The sequence below is a fragment of the Notechis scutatus genome, chromosome 3 (genome assembly GCF_049901735.1).
Source record: "Notechis scutatus isolate UNSWTSFEM ecotype Mainland chromosome 3, rNotScu1.2, whole genome shotgun sequence".
Classification (NCBI taxonomy): domain Eukaryota; kingdom Metazoa; phylum Chordata; class Lepidosauria; order Squamata; family Elapidae; genus Notechis; species Notechis scutatus.
The window spans coordinates 198,884,834-198,905,087 of NC_142011.1; the positions used below are offsets into that span (position 1 = coordinate 198,884,834).

At 42.1% G+C, this 20,254-nt stretch overlaps 1 protein-coding gene across 4 annotated transcripts in view; it reads right to left on the reverse strand.

The window, feature by feature from the left end:
- The window catches only part of ASAP1 (ArfGAP with SH3 domain, ankyrin repeat and PH domain 1), a 189,093-nt gene that overhangs the window by 110,108 nt on the left and 58,731 nt on the right, over positions 1-20,254 (reverse strand). For 2 of the 4 annotated variants that reach the window (XM_087962199.1, XM_026688707.2), the window contains exons 1-2: positions 8,148-8,478; positions 7,228-7,357 (exon numbers count right to left, since the gene is read on the reverse strand). In XM_087962199.1, coding sequence (XP_087818325.1) covers positions 7,228-7,353 — 126 coding nt within the window. In that variant the 5' untranslated portion in view covers positions 7,354-7,357; positions 8,148-8,478. Of the gene's footprint in view, positions 1-7,227; positions 7,358-8,147; positions 8,479-20,254 lie in introns of those variants that run through there. The other 2 variants (XM_087962198.1, XM_087962197.1) reach the window with 1 other exon arrangement.

Genomic DNA, 20,254 nt, shown 5'->3' on the forward strand with positions numbered 1-20,254 from the left:
AGGACAAGAAGTAACAGAGAGAAGAGCATTAAAGAGAGAAGCAACCTAGAACTAAGGAGAAATTTACTGACAGTTGAGAACAAATAATCAAACAGCTTGCCTCCAGAAGTTGGAGAGATCACTGGAGGCTTTCAAGAAGAGACTGGTTTGTCCAGAATGGTGTAGGATCTCCTGCCATGGATAGAGGTTGGTTTAGAAGACCTCCAAGGTTCCTTCCAACCATATTATTCTTTGTTCTAGAAGAGGGGTGTCAAACTCAATTTAATTGAGGGCCGCATCAGGGTTGTTTTTGACCTTGTGGAGCTGGGGGATGTGGCCAGGTAGGTATGGCCAGCTCGATGTCCCTCGTGTCTGAGGCACCTGTGGTGGTCCAGATGCCCCCCTCTTGGCTATGTTTTTGGGTGGGACAGCCCCCTGTAGTGCTCTGCCAGCAAAAATGGAGCCCGGGGTGGGGAGACGGTTGGCCACCCTGATCTCTGTTTTCACTGGCAGAGGCAACACGGTTGGTCCTTCGCTGTTTCCAGCGGCCAGATCTTGAGTTGGACACCCCTGTTCTAGAACTTACCATGTTTAAATTTGATGAGAAATAGTTAATAATTATTTTTAATCCCCGAACACAAAAAGCAGCAAGCTTTTTGTGTTTGGGGAAGCTCAAAATTTGAAGAATCAGAAAGAATCAACAAGAACAGCATATCTAAATCCAGGATTAAAAGATGATATTCACCAAATAAATTCCTGGGAAACCACATTTCATTTTTTTGTAGGTTAGGTAATTCCAAAGGACAACTATGCCTGAGTTCACATTCTACATTAGGCCTTGATTTGCACAACCGTTTCTCAAATTTGGAACAAGTGATAGATTTCATATTCTATGATACTCTGAATCAGGGATCATGGTTGCCTGAGGAATTCTGGGAGTTGAAGTCCACAAGTTTTAAAGCTGAGCCCTCATCTTTCATTAACCATCACACAGACCACACATTAGAGCTTAATGTAATGCAGAAATTTGAACTCTTGATGCCATCTGCTGAATCTCAACCAGTACAACTAAGATAAGGAACTTGTAGCTGCCCCACATATTACTAACAAGAGTTCTTAACAGGACCAGGTAAGCACAGCTATTGGTGAGTGGAAATTACAACATCTGAAGGCTCAAAGACTCCCCATCCCTTTCAATTAAGGTTACTACAGAATACAATGCAGAATTCGGATACTGTTCAGAAAGGAGGATGGATTTTAAAACAGTATTTCTCAACCCTGGAAACTTTTGGTCATGGGATCAAAATTCCAACAGTTGGCAACTGACTCATATTTATGACGGTTGCACTGTCTGGGGCCATGGGATTTCCATTTGTGACCTTCAATTCCCTCAACACTATCTAACTATTTGCAAAGTCTGCACTACTATTACTACTAATCTTCTCCTCACTCCTTATCACCCATCCCCTCCCATTTGTGACTGTAGGACTGTAACTTTGTCACTTGTATCCTTATGATTTATATGGACCGTTTCCTAGTATGATTTGATTGCTTATTGTACCCTATGACTATTATTAAGTGTTGTACCTGATGATTCTTGACTCTTGACAAATGTATCTTTTCTTTTATGTACACTGAGAATATTGCACCAAGACAAATTCCTTGTGTGTCCAATCATACTTGGCCAATAAAGAATTCTATTCTGACATGCAAAGTAAATGGAGGGTGGGGGTATTCACTTAACAACTGAGTTACTAACTTAACTGCAGTGATTGACTTAACAACTGTGGTAAGAAAGGTCATAAAATTGAACAAAACTCACTTAACAAATGTCTCACTTAGCAACAAAATTTTGGGATTTGAATGGAGGACTACCTGCATTTCACCATTACTTTTAGATCTCTTTGGAATACCAGATGCTATCCAAAACTGCTAAAAAGTTTACTGTCTTTGTATCTTATATATAAGACTTTCCAGAAACATCTGTTTGGACATTTTTATGAAACAGGATATTCTCTTAAAAGGGCACTTGATTGCATTCAGCAGGATTCCCACAAATTATATTTACACTGCAATCAGCTATAATATAATCAAATATAATATAATCAAATATATACATATATAGGTATACATATGTACATAGTCAAACTGCTTAATGATAATTACCAGGGATGAAAATAGAGTCAAACAAATATTACATTATTCTGTTTTGACAATTTGAATGCTACGCTTTGGGTTTCTGCAAGGAGAGATTCTTATTTGATTTTTCTTCCCAACCCAATGGAATGCCAGAAAGAATGTTAAGTAAAATGTCCATCGGTAGCATAACTGTCCAAAATAACCACAGATCAAATCTGGTAAGGGTTAGAAGCCAGCAAAAAAAAAAGAAAAGGAAAAAAAAGGTCAGATTAGAAAAAGAAACTAGATCAGGATAGAGACTACAAGGAAAATAAAAATAAAAATCTTCCAATTCATTCCATTGGGTGACACAGCAAAGCTCAGAATATTGGTTTCTGCTCCATACTTCCTTCCTGTTCACATGACCGAGAGCTAAGTTATCATTAGGGGAATGGAAAACATTTCAAGTGCCAAACTCTGCAATGCCTGCTACAGCAATAGCACTTAGACTTACATACTGCTTCATAGTACTTTTACAGCCCTCTCTAAGTGGTTTACAGAGTTAGCATATTGCCACCAACTATCTGGCTCCTCATTTTACCATCCTCAGAAGAATGGGAGGCTGAGTCAACCTTGAGTCGGTCAGGATCAAACTGCTGGCAGTGGGCAGAGTTAGCCTGCAATACTGCATTCTAACCATTGTGCCACTACGGCTCAATCTATCAATTACAACCTTCTGGTCTTCTGGATTTTGTTGTTGTTCAGTCACTAAGCCATGTCCAGCTCTTCACGATCCCATGGACCACAGCACCCCAGGCCTTCCTCTCCTCCACTATCTCCCAGAGTTTGTCCAAATTCATGTTCATTGCGTCAATAACACTGTCTCACCATCTCATCCTCTGCTATCACCTTATCCTTTTGCTTTCCATCTTTTCCGACATCACAGTCTTTTCCAAAGAATCTCATTAGGTGGCCAAAGCATTTGAGCTTCAGCTTTAGGATCTGTCCTTCCAAAGAACAGACAGGGTTGATTCCTTGACTGGTTTGATCTTGTTGCAGTCCAAGGGATCCTTAAGACCACAACGCCACAATTTAAAAGCAATCTCCTGGATACCCATTCCCAATAATCTGAAACTGGTCATATTACTTATGCAGTCATCCTCCATCTGATTTATATAGCCACCCATTAGTTGATGTGTATGAAAAGTCTATCCCAGGTTTTAGGATGGCTGGGGAATTCTGAAAGCTGAAATCCACCCAGCATAAAGTTGCCAACTTTGAAAACACTGGTCTACACAATGGATTGTGGCCTTGGCTAATAAACTCTCATCTGGAAAAGTTCAGAAGAGGCTTCGGAGAACTGGTTCCAAATGTACTTAGATAGACAAAAAACGGTAGCCATTTTGGATCCAGTTCCATTCAAAATGCTAGCTTTCTTCCTTGAGGCTCTGAAATGCTTCATTTCTAGGTCAAGATCAGAGTAGCATCAAAATACAGGTAGGCCTCAACTTGCAACCACAGTTGAGCCCAAAATTTCTGTTGCTAAGTGAAAGATTTGTTAAGTGAGTTTTACCTCAGTTGACAACTTTTCTTGCCACAGTTGTTAAGTGAATCACTGCAGTAGGTAAATTAGTAACATGGTTGTTAAGTGAAACTGGTTTTCCCATTGAATTTTCTTGTCAGAAGGTCGCAAATGAGGATTTAGTTTAGTTTACTTTATTGTCACTGCACCTCGTACAATGAAATTAAATAACATCTTCAGTGTATATTATGACCATGAAAATAAACACAAATTCTTCAAATTTTATACACTGAATTGAAAACCCCTGATGTTGCATTAATATTGCACTATACAGTAGAATTCAATAGAGTTACTACCCTGGGATAGAAGCTGTTTTTTAGCTATTCGTCCTTGTTTTTATTATCCTATCTGCCAGATGGTAATAGTTTAAAAAAATGATCACATGATCCTGGGACTGTAACCGTCATAAATATGAGTCAGTCGCCAAGCATCTGAATTTTGAGCATGTGATTATGGGGATGCTGAAATGGTGCAAAAAACGGATCATAAGTCACTTTTTTAATACTAGTAACTTTGAATCATCACTAAATGAATTGTTGTAAGTTGACAACTACCTGTACTTCCAATAAGTCAATGCTGCCAGAGTAATGAAAGAAAAAACTAGAGACAATAGGAATTTTTTGTTTGTTTGAGACATCTCAATGAATCATACAGAAAGATTTGAACAAATCTTGAACAAATGCTCATCACATTTCTCCATGTTGTATCATGTGAGTAAACAGTATTCAAAATGCAGAACTATAGTGGAACAGACCATCATCGCTGTCCACCATTCAAATTTAACATTGTCTTTATTCATGGTAAAATCTTTGGTATTTGAGTAGTATGTCCAAACAAAGTTGGTGATATCAGAATATAAACACGGGCACCTGAGGGGAAAAAACCATCTTTGCCTGGCTTAATTATGTGTATTATTATTGCTGTATAATCACTTAATAGTTTTAATATTTTATCTTGCTGTTTTACGATGCTGTAAGTTGCGTGAAGTCACTTGACAGTTAAGATGAGTGACATACATATTTAATAAATAAATAAGCATAATACTTGCACATAGCTTTTTCTCCCCCAATATCTTTCAACAAGTGATGTAGAACTATTCAAAAAAAAAAAAAAAGTACTGGTAATTATTCCCAAAAATATAATTCGTAGAGTAGGGATTTTATCAACTGCAACCATTTTCGCTTCAAACATTTCACTAAATAGTTTACAATTGGCCATTTTGAAAGTTTTCTCCAGCAGAGAAAAATTAAGTCCTTAAAATGTTACAGAAAATCATTAAGTTTTTATATAACCAAGCAATCAATAATCTGGCTTGCTACTTAAACAACAACAAAAAATGACATTCAATAAAACCAGTGAATTTCATTATTTCCTTTTCTTTCTCCCTTCATTCAATTTGTTATGACACAGAAACAAGAAAATGCATCTTTTTATTTTCTTGTTAGTGGGGAAAATGAAATATTTAAAAAAAAAAAATACTGGTATTTCTTACCAAGAAAAAAGAACACAAAGGCCTGGTCCTTACTTTACAATACATGGATTTCAATTCCCAGAATTCTGTAGCCAGCATGGAAAATTCTGGGAATTGTAGTCCACACATCTTGAAGTTGTCTAGCCTTAAAAACCCTGCTGAATCCAACACTATTTCTGAGCATTCTCAAAAACAATAAAATATCTCTAACTTCACTGTTCTGAACATTCCCAAGGATTTGAACATATGCTGAGATAATAATTGTATCCAATTTATTTCAAGAATCTTACTTTACCCAAGATGCTTAAAACCGCAGCCTTAAAGAAAATACTTTTGTAACACATTTTAGTCAAAATGTAGCAGTTTCTTTCTCAATACAAAACTCTGATGAAAAAGAAATCTAGTCATACCCTAAGAGTTACTTTTCATACAGTAGATTGAAACATAGATTGATGCAGCCAACACAGAAGGCCACTGTGAATACATTTTGTCTGGCAAGTGTTTATTTGAGTAACATACTGTCTTAGTATTTCACAGTTGCAACTGGATTTAAAATCACTTGCTAAACAACAACAATCCTCAAAGGCACTTTATTAAAGCTTGAAGGTCACCCAGGAAAAAAAGTCCTGAATTGTCAGATTCCAGCTGCTACCCCACCTCATCCAGGCAAGATGACAGAGAATCATATGACTTGTAAATTCCTCCCGTCTACATCTTTTGGGAATCAGAAAACCAGAGACCCATGGTAGCAGCAGGAGTGTCAAAGTACAAGGAAAGCTCTGATTTTCTTTTATCTTACTAAACTCCTTTCAGAGGAAAGCTTGAAAGATGACATAAGATTTAAAAGAAGCTGTGAAGATTGTTGATTCAGAACCCAAAAAACCCCTGGAAGAGCCAGCCAAAGGGATTCAGGACCAAACCCACGAACTGACCTAGTAATAGACTGTTCTCTTAAGCTGAATGAACAGCCGATAGAAGCATTTAATTGTCTACATTCATTATTTGGGAAATTGTGCAAAACAGTACTTACACAGCAAAAACTATCAAGCTGCCATAGCACAGTAAAAAAGTTACAATTCTGAAACAATGCCATTCCTCCAACAAGACATTTGTATGCAATGGATTTTATCCTTTGGTTCTATTACCCAATTAGTTAACAACATTAGAACGGTTTTAAGCAAGGTTTCTTTGAATAAAGACACAATTACCACCAATCTTTCAGAATGTCATTTTATCGTCCCTAAAGCAAAAGCATTATCAGTGCAATCGGTGGTGTCAAGGAATTAAAGCTCTTTCAAGAAGGCCAGAAAACATTTTCTGCCAGCGATAATTTAAACGATGCCAGAAAAACACTAGGTTAATTCGACAGCCTTTTAACCAATGGCTGTAAGATGCTGGGATAATGATTTAAGGAATAATACGGATAATGACATGATAGAAAAATGAAATGGATTAGTTTTGCTTCATTTTACAGAAACACCCTCTACTATGCATGCTTGAAAAACAGTCTTTGGTCTGCAAGATTTGTACAGTCCATTCCAAACATATATTTTGCAGAAGTGAAGAATGACACCTATATCTTTGTTAATCATGACATTTAATTTGGGGGGGGGGGAGGTGATGGATTAGATTGAGCATGTTACTACTGCCACAAGATAATCCACCACACCGCATCTTCCCTTACTTTCATCATCTTCCAACTTCTCATCAGTGCCTTTGCCGGGGTTCCGCATTTGTGAGCAATTTCCTCCACTCCTTGTCCTTGCCACTAATTATTTACTGTTTCACCTGTGCCAAAGCTACACCAAGCTTCATTCATTCCATACAACCATTTCCTCTGCGTAATTATATGGACAAACAATCCTGCCTCTGTTGCCCCTAGTGTCATCATGAATGCAAAATAAATAGCAGGATATGGAAGAGAGAGCATGCAGCCTCTCCTGCCTCCGAGCCTTTCAAAAGGGGCCAGGAGCCCCGAAGCCCCCTTATCGCCCAAGAGCACAGATGTCACAATCATGAAGAACACAAGGCAGCACCCGCAGCCAAAAAGGAGAGGACAAACACTGATGTACTGTACCTCTTCTAGCAGCGTGACGGTGTTCCTGCAGTTCTGTAGCCGGGTGGTAAAACTGGAGGTCGTCGGGGAATTGTAATCTTCCGTCGTCTCAACAATAAACTCCGACACAGTGATCTGGTCCGGCATGATCCTGCCCCAAGGGGACAGTCAAAAAGCCACAAGGAGAAGAAAGGGGAGACAAGGAGAAGAGTGAGAGCATTAAACACAAGGCAGGGCATCAAGGAGAGGAGATCAGCTGGGCTCCTGACTGCAGTGGGAGCCTGCTGGAAAGAGAGGCGAAGCAGGATGCCCTTCCGGGTAGAGATTATACTAACTAGGAGTTGGGGGGGAGGTATCTCCCCTGGGCCACGACTGTCTAAGACCAGCTCTTCTTCCACCATCCAAAGTCTCGGCAGGAGCTGCTCAGGTTGTCTCAGAGCCCCTATCCCCTCAAAGGGGAGGGAGGTGCGTCCCAGGCACACCCCAACTATTCCCTCCCCCCAAAGATCTCCCCAGACTTTGCCAACAAGCTGCCAGCCCAGTGCCAAGTCCAGCCATGCCCGCCCCCCTCCCATCCTTTTGCAAAAATGGCAAAGGGATCCCTCCTAGTTCCAGAAAGCCACTGGAAGGAGGCAATTGGGAAGGAGAGGAGTGGGATGGGCAGGAGAGGAAGGGGCGCTCCGCCAGGATCTCCTCTCCAGCCCCGGAGAGGGAGGTCGCGCGCCTTCCGGGGTACACCAGTTCCTTGGCATCTCCCCTTCCCCCCCACCCACCCCCCCCAAAAATAAGGGAATCCATCGCTAAGGGTCGCGCCCCCTCCCCACCCACCACCACTAGATAGAAGGACCAGGAGAGGGAACGGAGCTTCTCTGCAAGGGACGGACCCCACCCCCACCCTTGCTGCAGGAGGGTCTCCCCTTCTGCCCAGAGCTACTACTAACTTGCGCAGGCGCCCCCTCTGCCCCTCCGCTGTGCCCCCCCAAGATGGAGCGGGGGGTGGGGGGTGGAGGAGGGACCCGGCGAAGGGAGGGAATCAGCAACAGCAGCGGAGGAGGAGGAGAAAGGAGACCCCCGACTGCAATCCCCCGAGCAAGACCGCCGAGCCTGCCCGTCCGCCCGCTCTCCAGACGCGCCTCTTCCTCCCTCCTCCTCCCCGCGCGCTCCCGCGCCGCCTGCTGCAGCCGCCTCCGCCAGCGGGCGGGCGGGCGGGTGGGGGCAGCAGAACGCACGCGCGTGTCTGCCTGCCTGCTCGCCTGCCCCGCCTACTACTCCGGAGTGTGTGTGGGGTGGGGGGGGGAGGGGGGAACGACGGTCAGCGAGAAAGAGCGCGGGCGTAAACGCGCAGGCGCGCCCTCCTTCGGGTTCGCTTGAGACTTTCAGTGGCGCACGCGCTCTGGTGGGTTTTTGTTTCAGAACGATACAGAGAAGAGAAGAGAGGGAGGAGGATTTACAACGCGCCCCGCCCACTCCTCTCGCTTCGCCGCCGCGCCTCGCGGTCACGTGAGGAAAACAAGGAAGTGGCCGGCGCACGCGCCTCGTCCCTTCCCCCTGCGGCGGAACTCTGGCGTGGGGGAGAGGGGGGGCGAGCGGGGGCGCGCGGGGGCGCGTGGGGGGGAGGAGTGTGAGGGGAAGGCGGCGGCGGCGGCGGCTCCTCCTCCTCCGTGCGCGTGCCCGCGCCAGCCCTAGCTGTAGTCCAGCTCCCGACTCCGGGATGGGGGCAAAGTTTTTAGCTCCGAATCAAACCAAACCAAATATCACCGGTGTGACTGGACTTTGCTTTGGGAGAAAGGTCGCAAAAGTGCTTTTTGTGTGTGTGTGTGTGTGGCAACTGAACTTGCTTGTTTTTTTCTTTGAAGAGGTTTCACTTCTCATCCAAGAAGCTTCTTCAGCTCTGACAGAATAGTGAGGGAAGGAAAGGATATCCTGTCAGAGTTGAAGAAGCTTCTTGGATGAGAAGTGAAATATCTTCAAAAAGAAAAAAAGAAACAAAGTCCTGTTGCCTCCCCCCTCCCCCCCAAAAAAGCACCTTTGGGACACCCATGACCTGGATGACTGAGAATCTCTACAGACTCTTAGGGAAAAAGTCAGAAAAGAGACTGCAAAAAGCCCGAAGGCTTTGGGTTTCGTTTGTTGCTTTTATTTGGGAAAGAAGAATATCCAAGCTGAGGTGAGGAGGATTTGCTCGGTTCAGAATAACAGACTTGGAAAGGACCTCAGAGGTCTTCTAGCCCAACCCTTGTTGTGGAGTCTCCTGCTTGAGCAGGAGGTTGGACTAGAAGACCTCCAAGGTCCCTTCCAACTTTATTCAGATTGACTGATAACCCTATAACATTTCAGACAAAACAGTTGTCCAGTTCAAGGCATAAACTACGGAGACAGATTCAGCTAAAAAGGTTAAATTGTTGAACACAATGACTGGAGGAATTCTTTTATCTGAAAGAGCCAATTTGGTCTAGCAGTTAAGACATCAGGCTAGAAAGCAGGAGATAGAGAAGTTCTAGTTCTACCTTAGCAACGAAACCTGAATGGGGGATTTTGGGTCACTCACCAGGAATTTGGGACTTCTAGTCTTGCCTTAGCCACGAAAGCTGGCTGGGTCACTTTGGGCCAACATTAGGGGACTGTGACTTCTAATACCACCTTTGTGGGAACTTGTGCAAAAAGATACTCCTCTAAGGATGGAAACTCACGAATTGAATTAAAAACAAAACTGGTGCAAATAGGGGAGGAAAGAAAAGGCCACAAATGACTTAATTCTTCTTTGTCACATTGCACTTTCTCTTTTTAAAAATAGGCTGACCCACATTTCCTTTACAAATTTGTTCCTTTGTTTATTGCTTGGGGAGTGGGGCAGGATGGCTTGAAAGACAGGGTGTATTCAGCTAGACCTGCTCAGCTGAATTCAAAGAATTTCAAAGGGTAAAAGTCAAAGTGAGATTAGCTTCGCTTTGAAAGGCTTTTCAGGTCCCTGTGAGTAGAAGGAGCCAAATAGGAACATTTAGTGTAGAGGTCTCCAAACATGGCAACTTTAAGATTTGTGGGCTTCAGCTATGCTGGCTGGAAAATTCTGGGAGTTGGAAGTCCACAAGTCTTAAAATTGCCAAGTTTGGGGACCCCAGATTTAGAGAAATGAGGCTGCTGTGAGGGTCAGACTGATTCCGTTGCAGAAGATTGCAAAAATGGGGCAACTCCAGCATTGATCATCCATGACAAAGGAGGAACTGTGTGTGCCACCACTTCCCCAAGAGTCGGGAAAACTCGGTGCTCTCTGAGCTTGGTGGTTTTCTTGCAGACATTTCATTACCAAGCTACGTAACATCATCACTTCCCCAAGTCCACACCTTAGTACTCTGCAGAAAGGAATTTGCATTAATTGCCAGGCAGTGGAGCATGACAGGGAAACGCTAAAATTGGCAGAAAACGCTGCACCCATTCAACAAAAGATAAGGTCAGCGTGAGTGCCTTATTGATTCAAATCACTCTTTGGCTAAAGAGAAAATGTCACAGATTTTGCACATTTGTGTTTGAATTGGGAGAAAAAGGATAAGGTTACTCTTATTGGCAAAGCTAAGAATTTGACCACAAGATGAAGCAACTTCATGGAAAAACTGCAGGGGGAAAAAAAGGTGTAACTGAGGCATGTTAATGTCACAGATATGAGAGAGGCCTGCCCTATATTACTCTCACCTCGTGAAAATGCAGTGTTTGATGTGGGAATTTCCTTCGGCCCCGCTGAAATGGGTGTGTTTGTGTATGTGTGAAAAATGATCTCCCACCATCTGTTGAACATCCTTCTACATGACAAAGTGAACTAATACGAGGGATGGTTCTTCACCAACCACTTGAAATATACATGGTAACAAACCCTGTTCTTTACTCACCGTAGCATCTCAGGCCAGGACAAGAAGCAATGGGTGGAAACTCCTCAGAAGGAGTGCCAAACCTGGAAATATGGAGGACTTTCCAGACTGAGAGAGCAATTAACCAATGGAATAGCTTACTTCCAGGAGTTGTGGATGCTTCATCGCTGGAGATTTTCAAGAAAAGATTGGATAAAACCATTTCTCCAGAATGGTATAAGGACTCTTGCCTTGGGCAGCGGGTCGGACTTGATGACCTCCAAGGTCCCTTCATGAATCTATGAAACATATTGCTTTTGGGGCTGGAGTGTCTGAGGACAGAACTATGTTACTCACAACCTAATCAGGGGGACAAACAGACTAGGAAAGGTATTGTTTGACTCTTTCCCTCCCTGCTATTTTAGTCTCTCAAATTGCCTTGGGCAATTTAGATTTCCACATCCTTCACCTTATATTCCCCAGTGGATTTTCAATCAAATATGTTTCCCTGGAATGTCAGTTAATTTACATGCAGACTCTGAGCAAAGCAAGGGAATGCAAGGGGAAGGATGGAAAGTTTTCTTTTTACCCTTCCTGTTCTGTCTGCAATTATAGGAGTCCCCTTTATGTTCATCATAGCCTTTGGTTAACTTGCTCTCTCTGCCCCATTTTAATGCTTTGAAAAAAATATGTATGTCTCAATAGTTTCAAATTTAATAAAGCAAAAAGGAGATTTAACCCTATTTTCTGGCATCCTTTCTTCGTGCTTTCATAAATAATATTAAGATTGGAATCTGGAGAATGACAAATACTTTGTAATTTAAACATCTGTTGAAATGCCACAAATTTCAGAGGGATTTAGACTTACCAAATAGTCTTATTTTGGAATTACAAATTCAGAAGGGGCTGTAACTCAAACATTCCAAGTTTAGTCCCATTCTCTGGTGTTTGTAACTAGAACTGGGGGAAATCTAACTGAAAAGTAGCCAACTAACTCTTTCTTAACTTAATAACCTTTGGATCTGTTCAGTTTCCACTCTCATAATCCTCCTCCAGCATAGCTGGTGTAAACAACAATGAGCTGGATGGATACTAAGACTTTTGTTTTGCTTTGTTATTTTGGTTCTGTCCTAAAAATTACTATTTTGGCAAGTATAAAGTAATGGAATTATAGTCATTGTTTTTGCCAGTATGAAGTCAGGGAACATCAGATGGCTTTAGCATTGTAAACAATACAGATGTTTAAGCAGTTGTCCTAAAATAAATTATTATGCAACTGACCTCATGGCAGTTACTAAAACAGGTAGCTCTCGACTTACAACCCCAATTGAATCCAAAATTTATGTTGCTATGCGAGACAGTTGTTAAGTGAACTTTGCCCCATTCTTGCCATCATTGTTAAGCGAATCACTGCAGTTGTTAAGCTAATAATATGGTTGTTAAGTGAATCTGGCTTCCCCCGTTGACTTTGCTTGTCAGAAAGTGGAAAAAGGAGATCACATGACCCCGAGACACTGCAGCCATCGTAAATATGAATCTGTTGCCAAGCTTCTGAATTTTGATCATGTGACCATGGGGATGTTGCAATGGTCTTAAGTGTGAAAAACGGTCATAAGTCACTCTTTTAGGTGCCGTTGTAACTTTGAACGGTCACTAAATGAACTGTTGTAAGTCGAGGACTACCTTTGAATAATGGATAAAGGTAGAAAAGGAGGACAATGGGCAGAAAAATGAAGATCCTTCACAAAGGACACATCACATCCCAGTTTTAGGCATCTCATTCTTTGCTACATCTTCTGTCCTAACAGCTAATTCAACTCGTCCTATCCTGAACGGTTGCAGGAACTGGGCCTGGCTAGTCTAGTGAAGAGAAGGACCAGGGGAGACATGATAGCAGTCTTCCAATATTTGAGGGGCTGCCACAGAGAGGAGGAAGGGGTCAAGCTATTCTCCAAAGTACCTGAAGGCCAGATAAGGAATAATGGATGGAAACTGAACAAGGAGAGATTTAACCTGGAAATAAGGAGAAACTTTCTGACAGAACAATCAACCTATGGAATAGAAGTTGCCCTCGGAAGTTGTGGCAGCTTCATCACTGGAAGCTTTCATGAAGAAACTGGACTGCCATCTGTCAGAAATGGTGCAGAGTCTCCTGCTTGGGTGATGGGGTTGGACTAGATGACCTACAAGGTCCCTTCCAACTCTGTTAATCTGTATCTGTATCAGAATAGAGGATGTTCAGGCAGGAGATCTTCATGCCTAAACCAGCCACTATTCACTGGTGTCCACTGTGGAATCTTGTCAGGGGTGGGATTCAAATTTTTTAACAACTGGTTCTGTGGGTGTGGCTTAGTTTGTGGGCGTGGCTTGGTGGTCATGTTATTGGCTGGGCGTGGCCAACTCAATATCACTCACATTGAGGCACGCATCTCCTCGCCTGGCCTCTCATGAATGTGGGGATGCTGCAACAGTCATAAGTGTGAAAAAGGGTCATAAGTCACTTTTTTCAGTGCCATTGTAACTTTGAATGGTCATTCCACACAAGCAAAGTACCAGCAAAGGAGGGGAAAAAAACTCCAGAGACGTTCCTGAGACAGGAAGTCCAGTCCTACCAAGAATGTAATAAGGGTTAACGGAGAGGCAGTTTCTGTAAGCAACTTCAGAATGTTTCCTTCCTGCCTTCCTTACAAGATTAGGCCAGTAATTTCTTCTAACAACTGGTTCTCTGAACTGCTTAGAAGGTTAACAACCGGTTCTAGCGAATAGGTGTGAACTGGTAGAATCTCACCCCTGGATCTTGTGCATTGTAAACCCTAAGTAGAAGCCCTATTCAAACCTTTGTGTGACTCAATCTCGTGGCATCTGGTGTGGAAATGCCACAACTTTGCTTGTGTACCCAGAGATAGTCCTCAATTAACAATGGAAACTGGGATTGGGAACTCCATTGCTAAGTGACGTGGATATAAGGTGTGATATCACATGACTGACTATCAATTTATGATGGAAGTTAACAATGGTACTGAAAAAAAAGGACTATCAGTTCTTGTACTTAAGGACCACAGTGATTAAAATCTGGGCGCTTGGCAACCAATATGTATTTACCACAATTGCAACCTGATAGAATATTTGTAGCTCATGGCTGGACTGGTGTCCTTGGTTCAGTACCAAACTAGGTCTAACACTGATGATGTCACCTAATTTGGTAATGAAGTGTCTGCAGGAAAACAACCAAGTTCAGAGAGCACCAAAGACCCCACAGTTGCAGGCTACCAGGATATTGTCAGTATTTGACATCCAAAATGTATTTACGATAGTTGTAGAGTACCTTCATAGAAAGTCCATCATACCATTCTGAAGCACCATATAAAGACAAAATAAGAGCAGCCCTGAAATGTATTAGACACTTTACCTGTTTTGAACCTTTTACTGTGAAATGTAAAGGGACATCTTCATTTTAAAAAACAGTTTTCAGATGAGAAGAAAGTGATTTCCATCACAGCAAGATAATTTAGCATCATTATATCCTGATAACTACTACTGTGCTGTTTAATGCTGCCATCAGCAGCCTGACAGTATGTATTTCAAATGCGAGACTTGATGTGTCCTGCAGAAGTGAATTTAAATGTCTATTATGGGACAAATTCCCTATGTATGTATTACTTCCTCCTATTTTCCCCACAATAACAACCTTGTGAGGTGAGTTGGGCTGAGAGAGAGGGTGACTGGCCCAAGTCACCCAGCTGGTTTTCATACTAAAAGTGAGACTAGAACTCACTGATGATTGGCACAAAGTCACTGAGCTGATTTTCATGCCTAAGATGGGACTAGAACTCACAGTCTCCTAGTGATTTGGCCCTAAGTCATCCAGCCAGCTTTCATGCCTAAGATGGGACTAGAACTCACAGTCTCCTAGTGATTTGGCCCTAAGTCATCCAGCCAGCATGCCTAAGATGGGACATGCCTAGTGAGGTGTCTCAGGATGCCTAGAGATGGACTAGAACTCAGTCTCCTAGTGATTTGGCCCCCTAAGTCATCCAGCCAGCTTTCATGCCCAAATGGGTGGGATCGCAGCTATCTAAGATAGCTAGAACTCACAGTCTCCTAGAACTCCAGCCAGCTTTCTCCAAGATGAGACAGTCTCCTAATTTTTAGCCAGGTGCCTCAATCAGTAGACCAAACTGGCTCTCTAATGCTTTCATCGTGTTTTATCTGTGCTTTAGCTGTGGGGATTGGACTTAGACTTTGGAAGGCATCTCACCATTCCTCTGCCCCCCTTTGCAAAACACAAACATTAAATAAAAAATTTAAAGTTCAAATAGTAAGAACTTTCACTGAAAGTTCATCACAGTATACTTCTTGGAGAAGAAAGTGGGACCATCAGATAAGAATCTTCAAATTTAATATCCCTATCCATGCCTTTTCTCCATATTTCTGTTTCAGCCTCCTCTGGATAGAGTTGGCTCCAATCCTTGCCTTTAATTAAACTTGTCATTAGATGGCTTGCATTATTTACTTTGTCTTGAATTGGATTCTTAGCAAAGTACAGCTATGAATCAAAAGTGGACTCTACTGCAGGGAAGCCAGAGGAAAAAATGTTTAAAAAAAAAACCTCGAGTTTTTTTTTTGGGAAGGGTGTGGCTCTAGGATGGAACAGGTACAGCCTTTTTGGTGGCATTAAGAATATATTTTCCCGTTGTTGTTTGGGGAGTGGACAGTAAACAAATGATAATTTTAAATCTCTGTAGGCAGATTCCAGCAAAGCCTAATGAAAATCTTGTCTTGGTGTTCAAGACTAACTTTATCCTGTTTGGAAATACCTCTTTCCTGTTACTTAGAACTCTATCAATACAATTAATCCTCAAGTTAGGATTGGTTGCTTAGCAACTGTTTGAAGTTATGACAGACCCCCAAAAAGGTACTTATGACCCAGATTTCACATCCTAGCTCCCTCTGAGGTCACATTACCACATTCTAGGTGAATTTGGGGACATTTGCAGTGTCCTTGAGGTCAAATGACAATTTACATTGCTTTTACATAGCATTTATTTCTGATTTCCTGCAAAAGAACACCCATCATGAAAAATGGCTTTGTTTAACAACTGCCCCAAAGAAATTGTGAACTCAGGCATGGTCACATGACGACCTGCTTAATGACCATCACGACTTAAAACTGTAACAGTGGGCAAAAATACAATTGTAAGTCTACTTAAGAGTCTTGTTTTCAAAAATATATGTACCAATTAACCATCCTTTATGCCAGGGGTCTCCAACCTTGGCCACTTGAAGACTGGTGGACTTCAACTCCCAGAAGTCCCCAGCCAGCAAAGCTGGCTGGGGAATTCTGGGAGTTGAAGTCCACCAGTCTTCAAGTGGCCAAGGTTGGAGACCCTGCTTTATGCAATTAGTCTGATTTTCTTGGTTAGCCTGACATGCTGAACCCTCAACTCAGCTGAGCTCATAAAACAGAAACACAAGTGTGATTGGTTTCTTTGTAATTTAATTTATCATGTAAAGGGAGTCATAGTCTTATGATTATTCTTCTAGGCTATTTTATGGTGGGAAACATCCACTGTGTTTATTCAGCATGGCTAATTTGGTTACCGAATCTACCCATTTTCTGTGTTTACACAATACACTGAACAATGAAACAACCAAGTGTAAAGTAACCAAATCTAGAATTCTGCATGAAAGCACTGAGACCATTCAATCCGTTTGGGTAAGTGGGTTGTGGGTCTACCGAAAAAAAACACCATTATGTTTTTTTGAATTGTGGATGATCTCATTTCCAAACTAAAATTCCTTTGTAAAGTTCAGCATGCCAAATATGTCCATACTTAATCTATAAAGAGGTTAAGAGGACAATGGAGCCCAACCTTTCTTTGCTAATCAATACAGTTATTGAGTTTTGCCCCGTTTTACGATCTTCCTTTCCACAGTTGTTAAGCAAATCGTTGCATTTGTTCAAGTTAGTAACACGGTTGTGAAGGGAATCTGGCTTCCCCATTGACTTTGCTTGTCAGAAGGTCGCAAAAGGGGATCACGTGTCCCCCGGAACACTGCAACTGTCATAAATATGAGCCAGCAGCCAAGCGTCTGAATTTTGATTACGTGACTGTAGGATGTTGCAACAGTCATAAGTGTGAAAGATGGTCATAAGTCACATTTTTCATTGACGTTGCAACTTCGAACAGTCACTCAATAAATGATCAAGGACTACCTATATTGACTCAAAACAAGGATTTGGGCAAACATATGAGGTTAAAAACTGGTTGGCTTGTTTGTAGTTGACTGCATCATATCGTCCAATGGTGGAATTCAAAATTTTTTATTACCGGTTCTGTGGGCGTGGCTTGGTGGGCACAGCGTGGCTTGGTGGGCATGGCAGGGGAAGGACACTGCAAAATCCCATTCCCTCCCCACCCATCTAACCTGCTTTCCAGTTCCGTTCTCCTGTGCAGGGCAACAAAAGAAGACCCAGCCGATCAGCTGGGACTTAGGAGGCAGAAAATAGATGGGGGCAGGGCCGGTCAGAGGTGTTATTTGCCGGTTCTCCAAACTATTCAAAATTTTTGCTACCAGTTCTCCAGAACTAGTCAGAAACTGCTGAATACCACCTCTGATATAGCCCCAGCACATCATATTACTGTGCTTTGCTTCTTCATCATTCTGTTTAGCGTTGTCAGCTTTAATCATTTTGAACATTTTTATGATCTGGCTGCCTTGTCTCATCTAGAGTTCTCATATTTCAGCAAAAACATCATAGCCATCACTCATTCATATCTCTACCAAGTCTTTCCAGTGCTAATACATATAACCTTTAAGCTCCTATATGCTAAATTCATGCTCCTTCTGACTTCTCCCACGTTTGCTGCGATTGGCCGATCTGCACTGATGCTAAAGTAGGTCATATTCAAATTCCTCAGGAAAAAATAATGACATAGGCAATGTTTTGCACAACTGTCAAGCCAAAAAGGAGGCAATCCCATTTTAGTCTACTGTGGGTATGTGTGGTTTTGTGTGAAGGGAGAAAAAAAAAATTATGGGCCATTTCATCTCCATATATTAAGGCCACCACAAAATTTTAAAAAGATGTTGAAATAGTTCTAGAAAGAGTACAGAAGAGCAACAAAGTTGATTAGGGGGCTGGAGGCTAAATGCATGAAGTTGCAGGAATTGGGTATGTCTATTTTAATGAAAAGAATGACCAGGGGGTGATGTGATAGCAGTATTCCAATATTTGAGGGGCTGCCACAAAGAAGAGGGGGTCAACTTATTTTCCAAAGCACCAGAAGGCAGGAGAAGAAGCAATGGATGGAAACTTATGAAGGAGAGAACCAACCAAGAACTAAGGAGAAAATTTCCCGACAGTGAGAACAATTAAGCAAAACTTGTGCTTGCTCCATTACTGGAGGTTTTCAAGAACAGATTGGTCAGTCATTTGTCCAAAATGGTATAGGTTCTCTTGCTTGAGCAGAGGGTTGGACTAGAAGACCTCCAAGGTCCCTTCCAACTATGTTATTCTGTTAATTAAATTTCAGCATATGACCATTTGTTCAGCAACTCAGGGCTTCCCCTATTCCTGAGACACTCCTTGTCGTGCATAATGACCAGAGGAGATATTCAGCAGGTTCTGACCAGTTTTGGAGAACCGATAGTGGAAATTTTGAGTAGTTTGTAGAACCGGCAAATACCACCACTGACTGGCCCCACCCCCATCTATTTTCTGCCTCCCAAGTCCCAGCTGATTGGCTGGGTCTTCTTTTGTTGCCCTGCACAGGAGAACGGAGCTGGAAAGCAGGTTAGTGGGGTGGGGAGGGAATGGAGATTTTGCAGTATCCTTCCTCTGCCACACCCACCAAGCCACGCCCACCAAGCAAAGCCATGCCTACAGAACCAGTAGTAAAAAGTTTGGAATCCCACCACTGATAATGACTGCAATGGGGAGATCTGGGATTGCATGGGTGCCTTGCTTAATGACAGCGACAGCTTAATGACCGTAATTCTGGACTCAACTGAGTTCCTAAGCTGAGCACTACCTGTATTGCTTTCATCAAATGGCCAGGAATTTTGAGAGAGCTGTAACCCCAATTAATTGGAAAGAAAACATATTGAGGAGAACTGGACTAGTTTCAACTCTGTTCTTAATACTAGTCCATTTTACCCCAAATTCCCATCATCAGGGTTGTCTGTACAGGTGGGTCAAAAAAATTCAATATGGTGACCACAGCCATGCTGTCAAAATCAACCACCTTTCTCGTATGTATCATAACAGAGATTAAAAACATACCCTGGTTGTAACTGACCTTTTGAATTTTTGACTTACTTCCTGTAGAATAACCTGCCCATCACCTTATACTACACCTGGAAAATCAGTCTCGCTTTAACAGATTTAAGATATTCAGCTTCTGTTGTTGCAGAATGTTTTAAAGGAGCAGAAATTTTAACAATCTGTTTAAACTCTTAATCATAAAGTCTAACTGGAAAACATGTTCCCTATGAATATTCCAGCTTGATTTAAAATGGGTAAAATTAGGACATTAATGTTGTGTATTATTTCCATATGATAATCTGTTCTTATAATAAGGTAATTCATGTAAAGAAACAACACACCTATAATCCATCCTGGTATATCAGCATTTTCTTGAGAGACGGGAAGTTTCCATCTTAGGTGATTAATTCACTAAGTGCTTTTTCACATCAATTTAAACTCACTGTAGGTGTGGTAGCGCTTAGAAAGGAAACGCACAAGTACAAAATATTTTCAAGTGCTTTGTACCCCACGTTCTGTATATCTGTACATGTTTAAATTCTCTTTATTTTATGCAGTCTCTCTAAACTGCTGTCTAATAGGAAATTGTGTAGGACAGCTGCTTTTGATTTCATGAAATCATACTTGGAATAAGTCTTCCTGTGCTAAAATGGAGCTTCACCATAATAATATCTCTAGCACTTTATGGGAAGTTACAAAGTAGGTATCAAGGATCAATTGGAGATCAGTATGCAAGAAGGGGACACATGTATATCTATATCTATAACTATATCCAGGGATGGGATTCAAAATTTTTAACAAATGGTTCTGTGGGCTTAGTTGGTGGGTGTGGCTTGGTGGTCATGTGACTGGGTGGACATAGCTCGGTGGTCATGTTATTGGCTGGGCGTGGCCAACTCAATATCACTCACATTGAGGCACACATCTCCTCGCCTGGCGT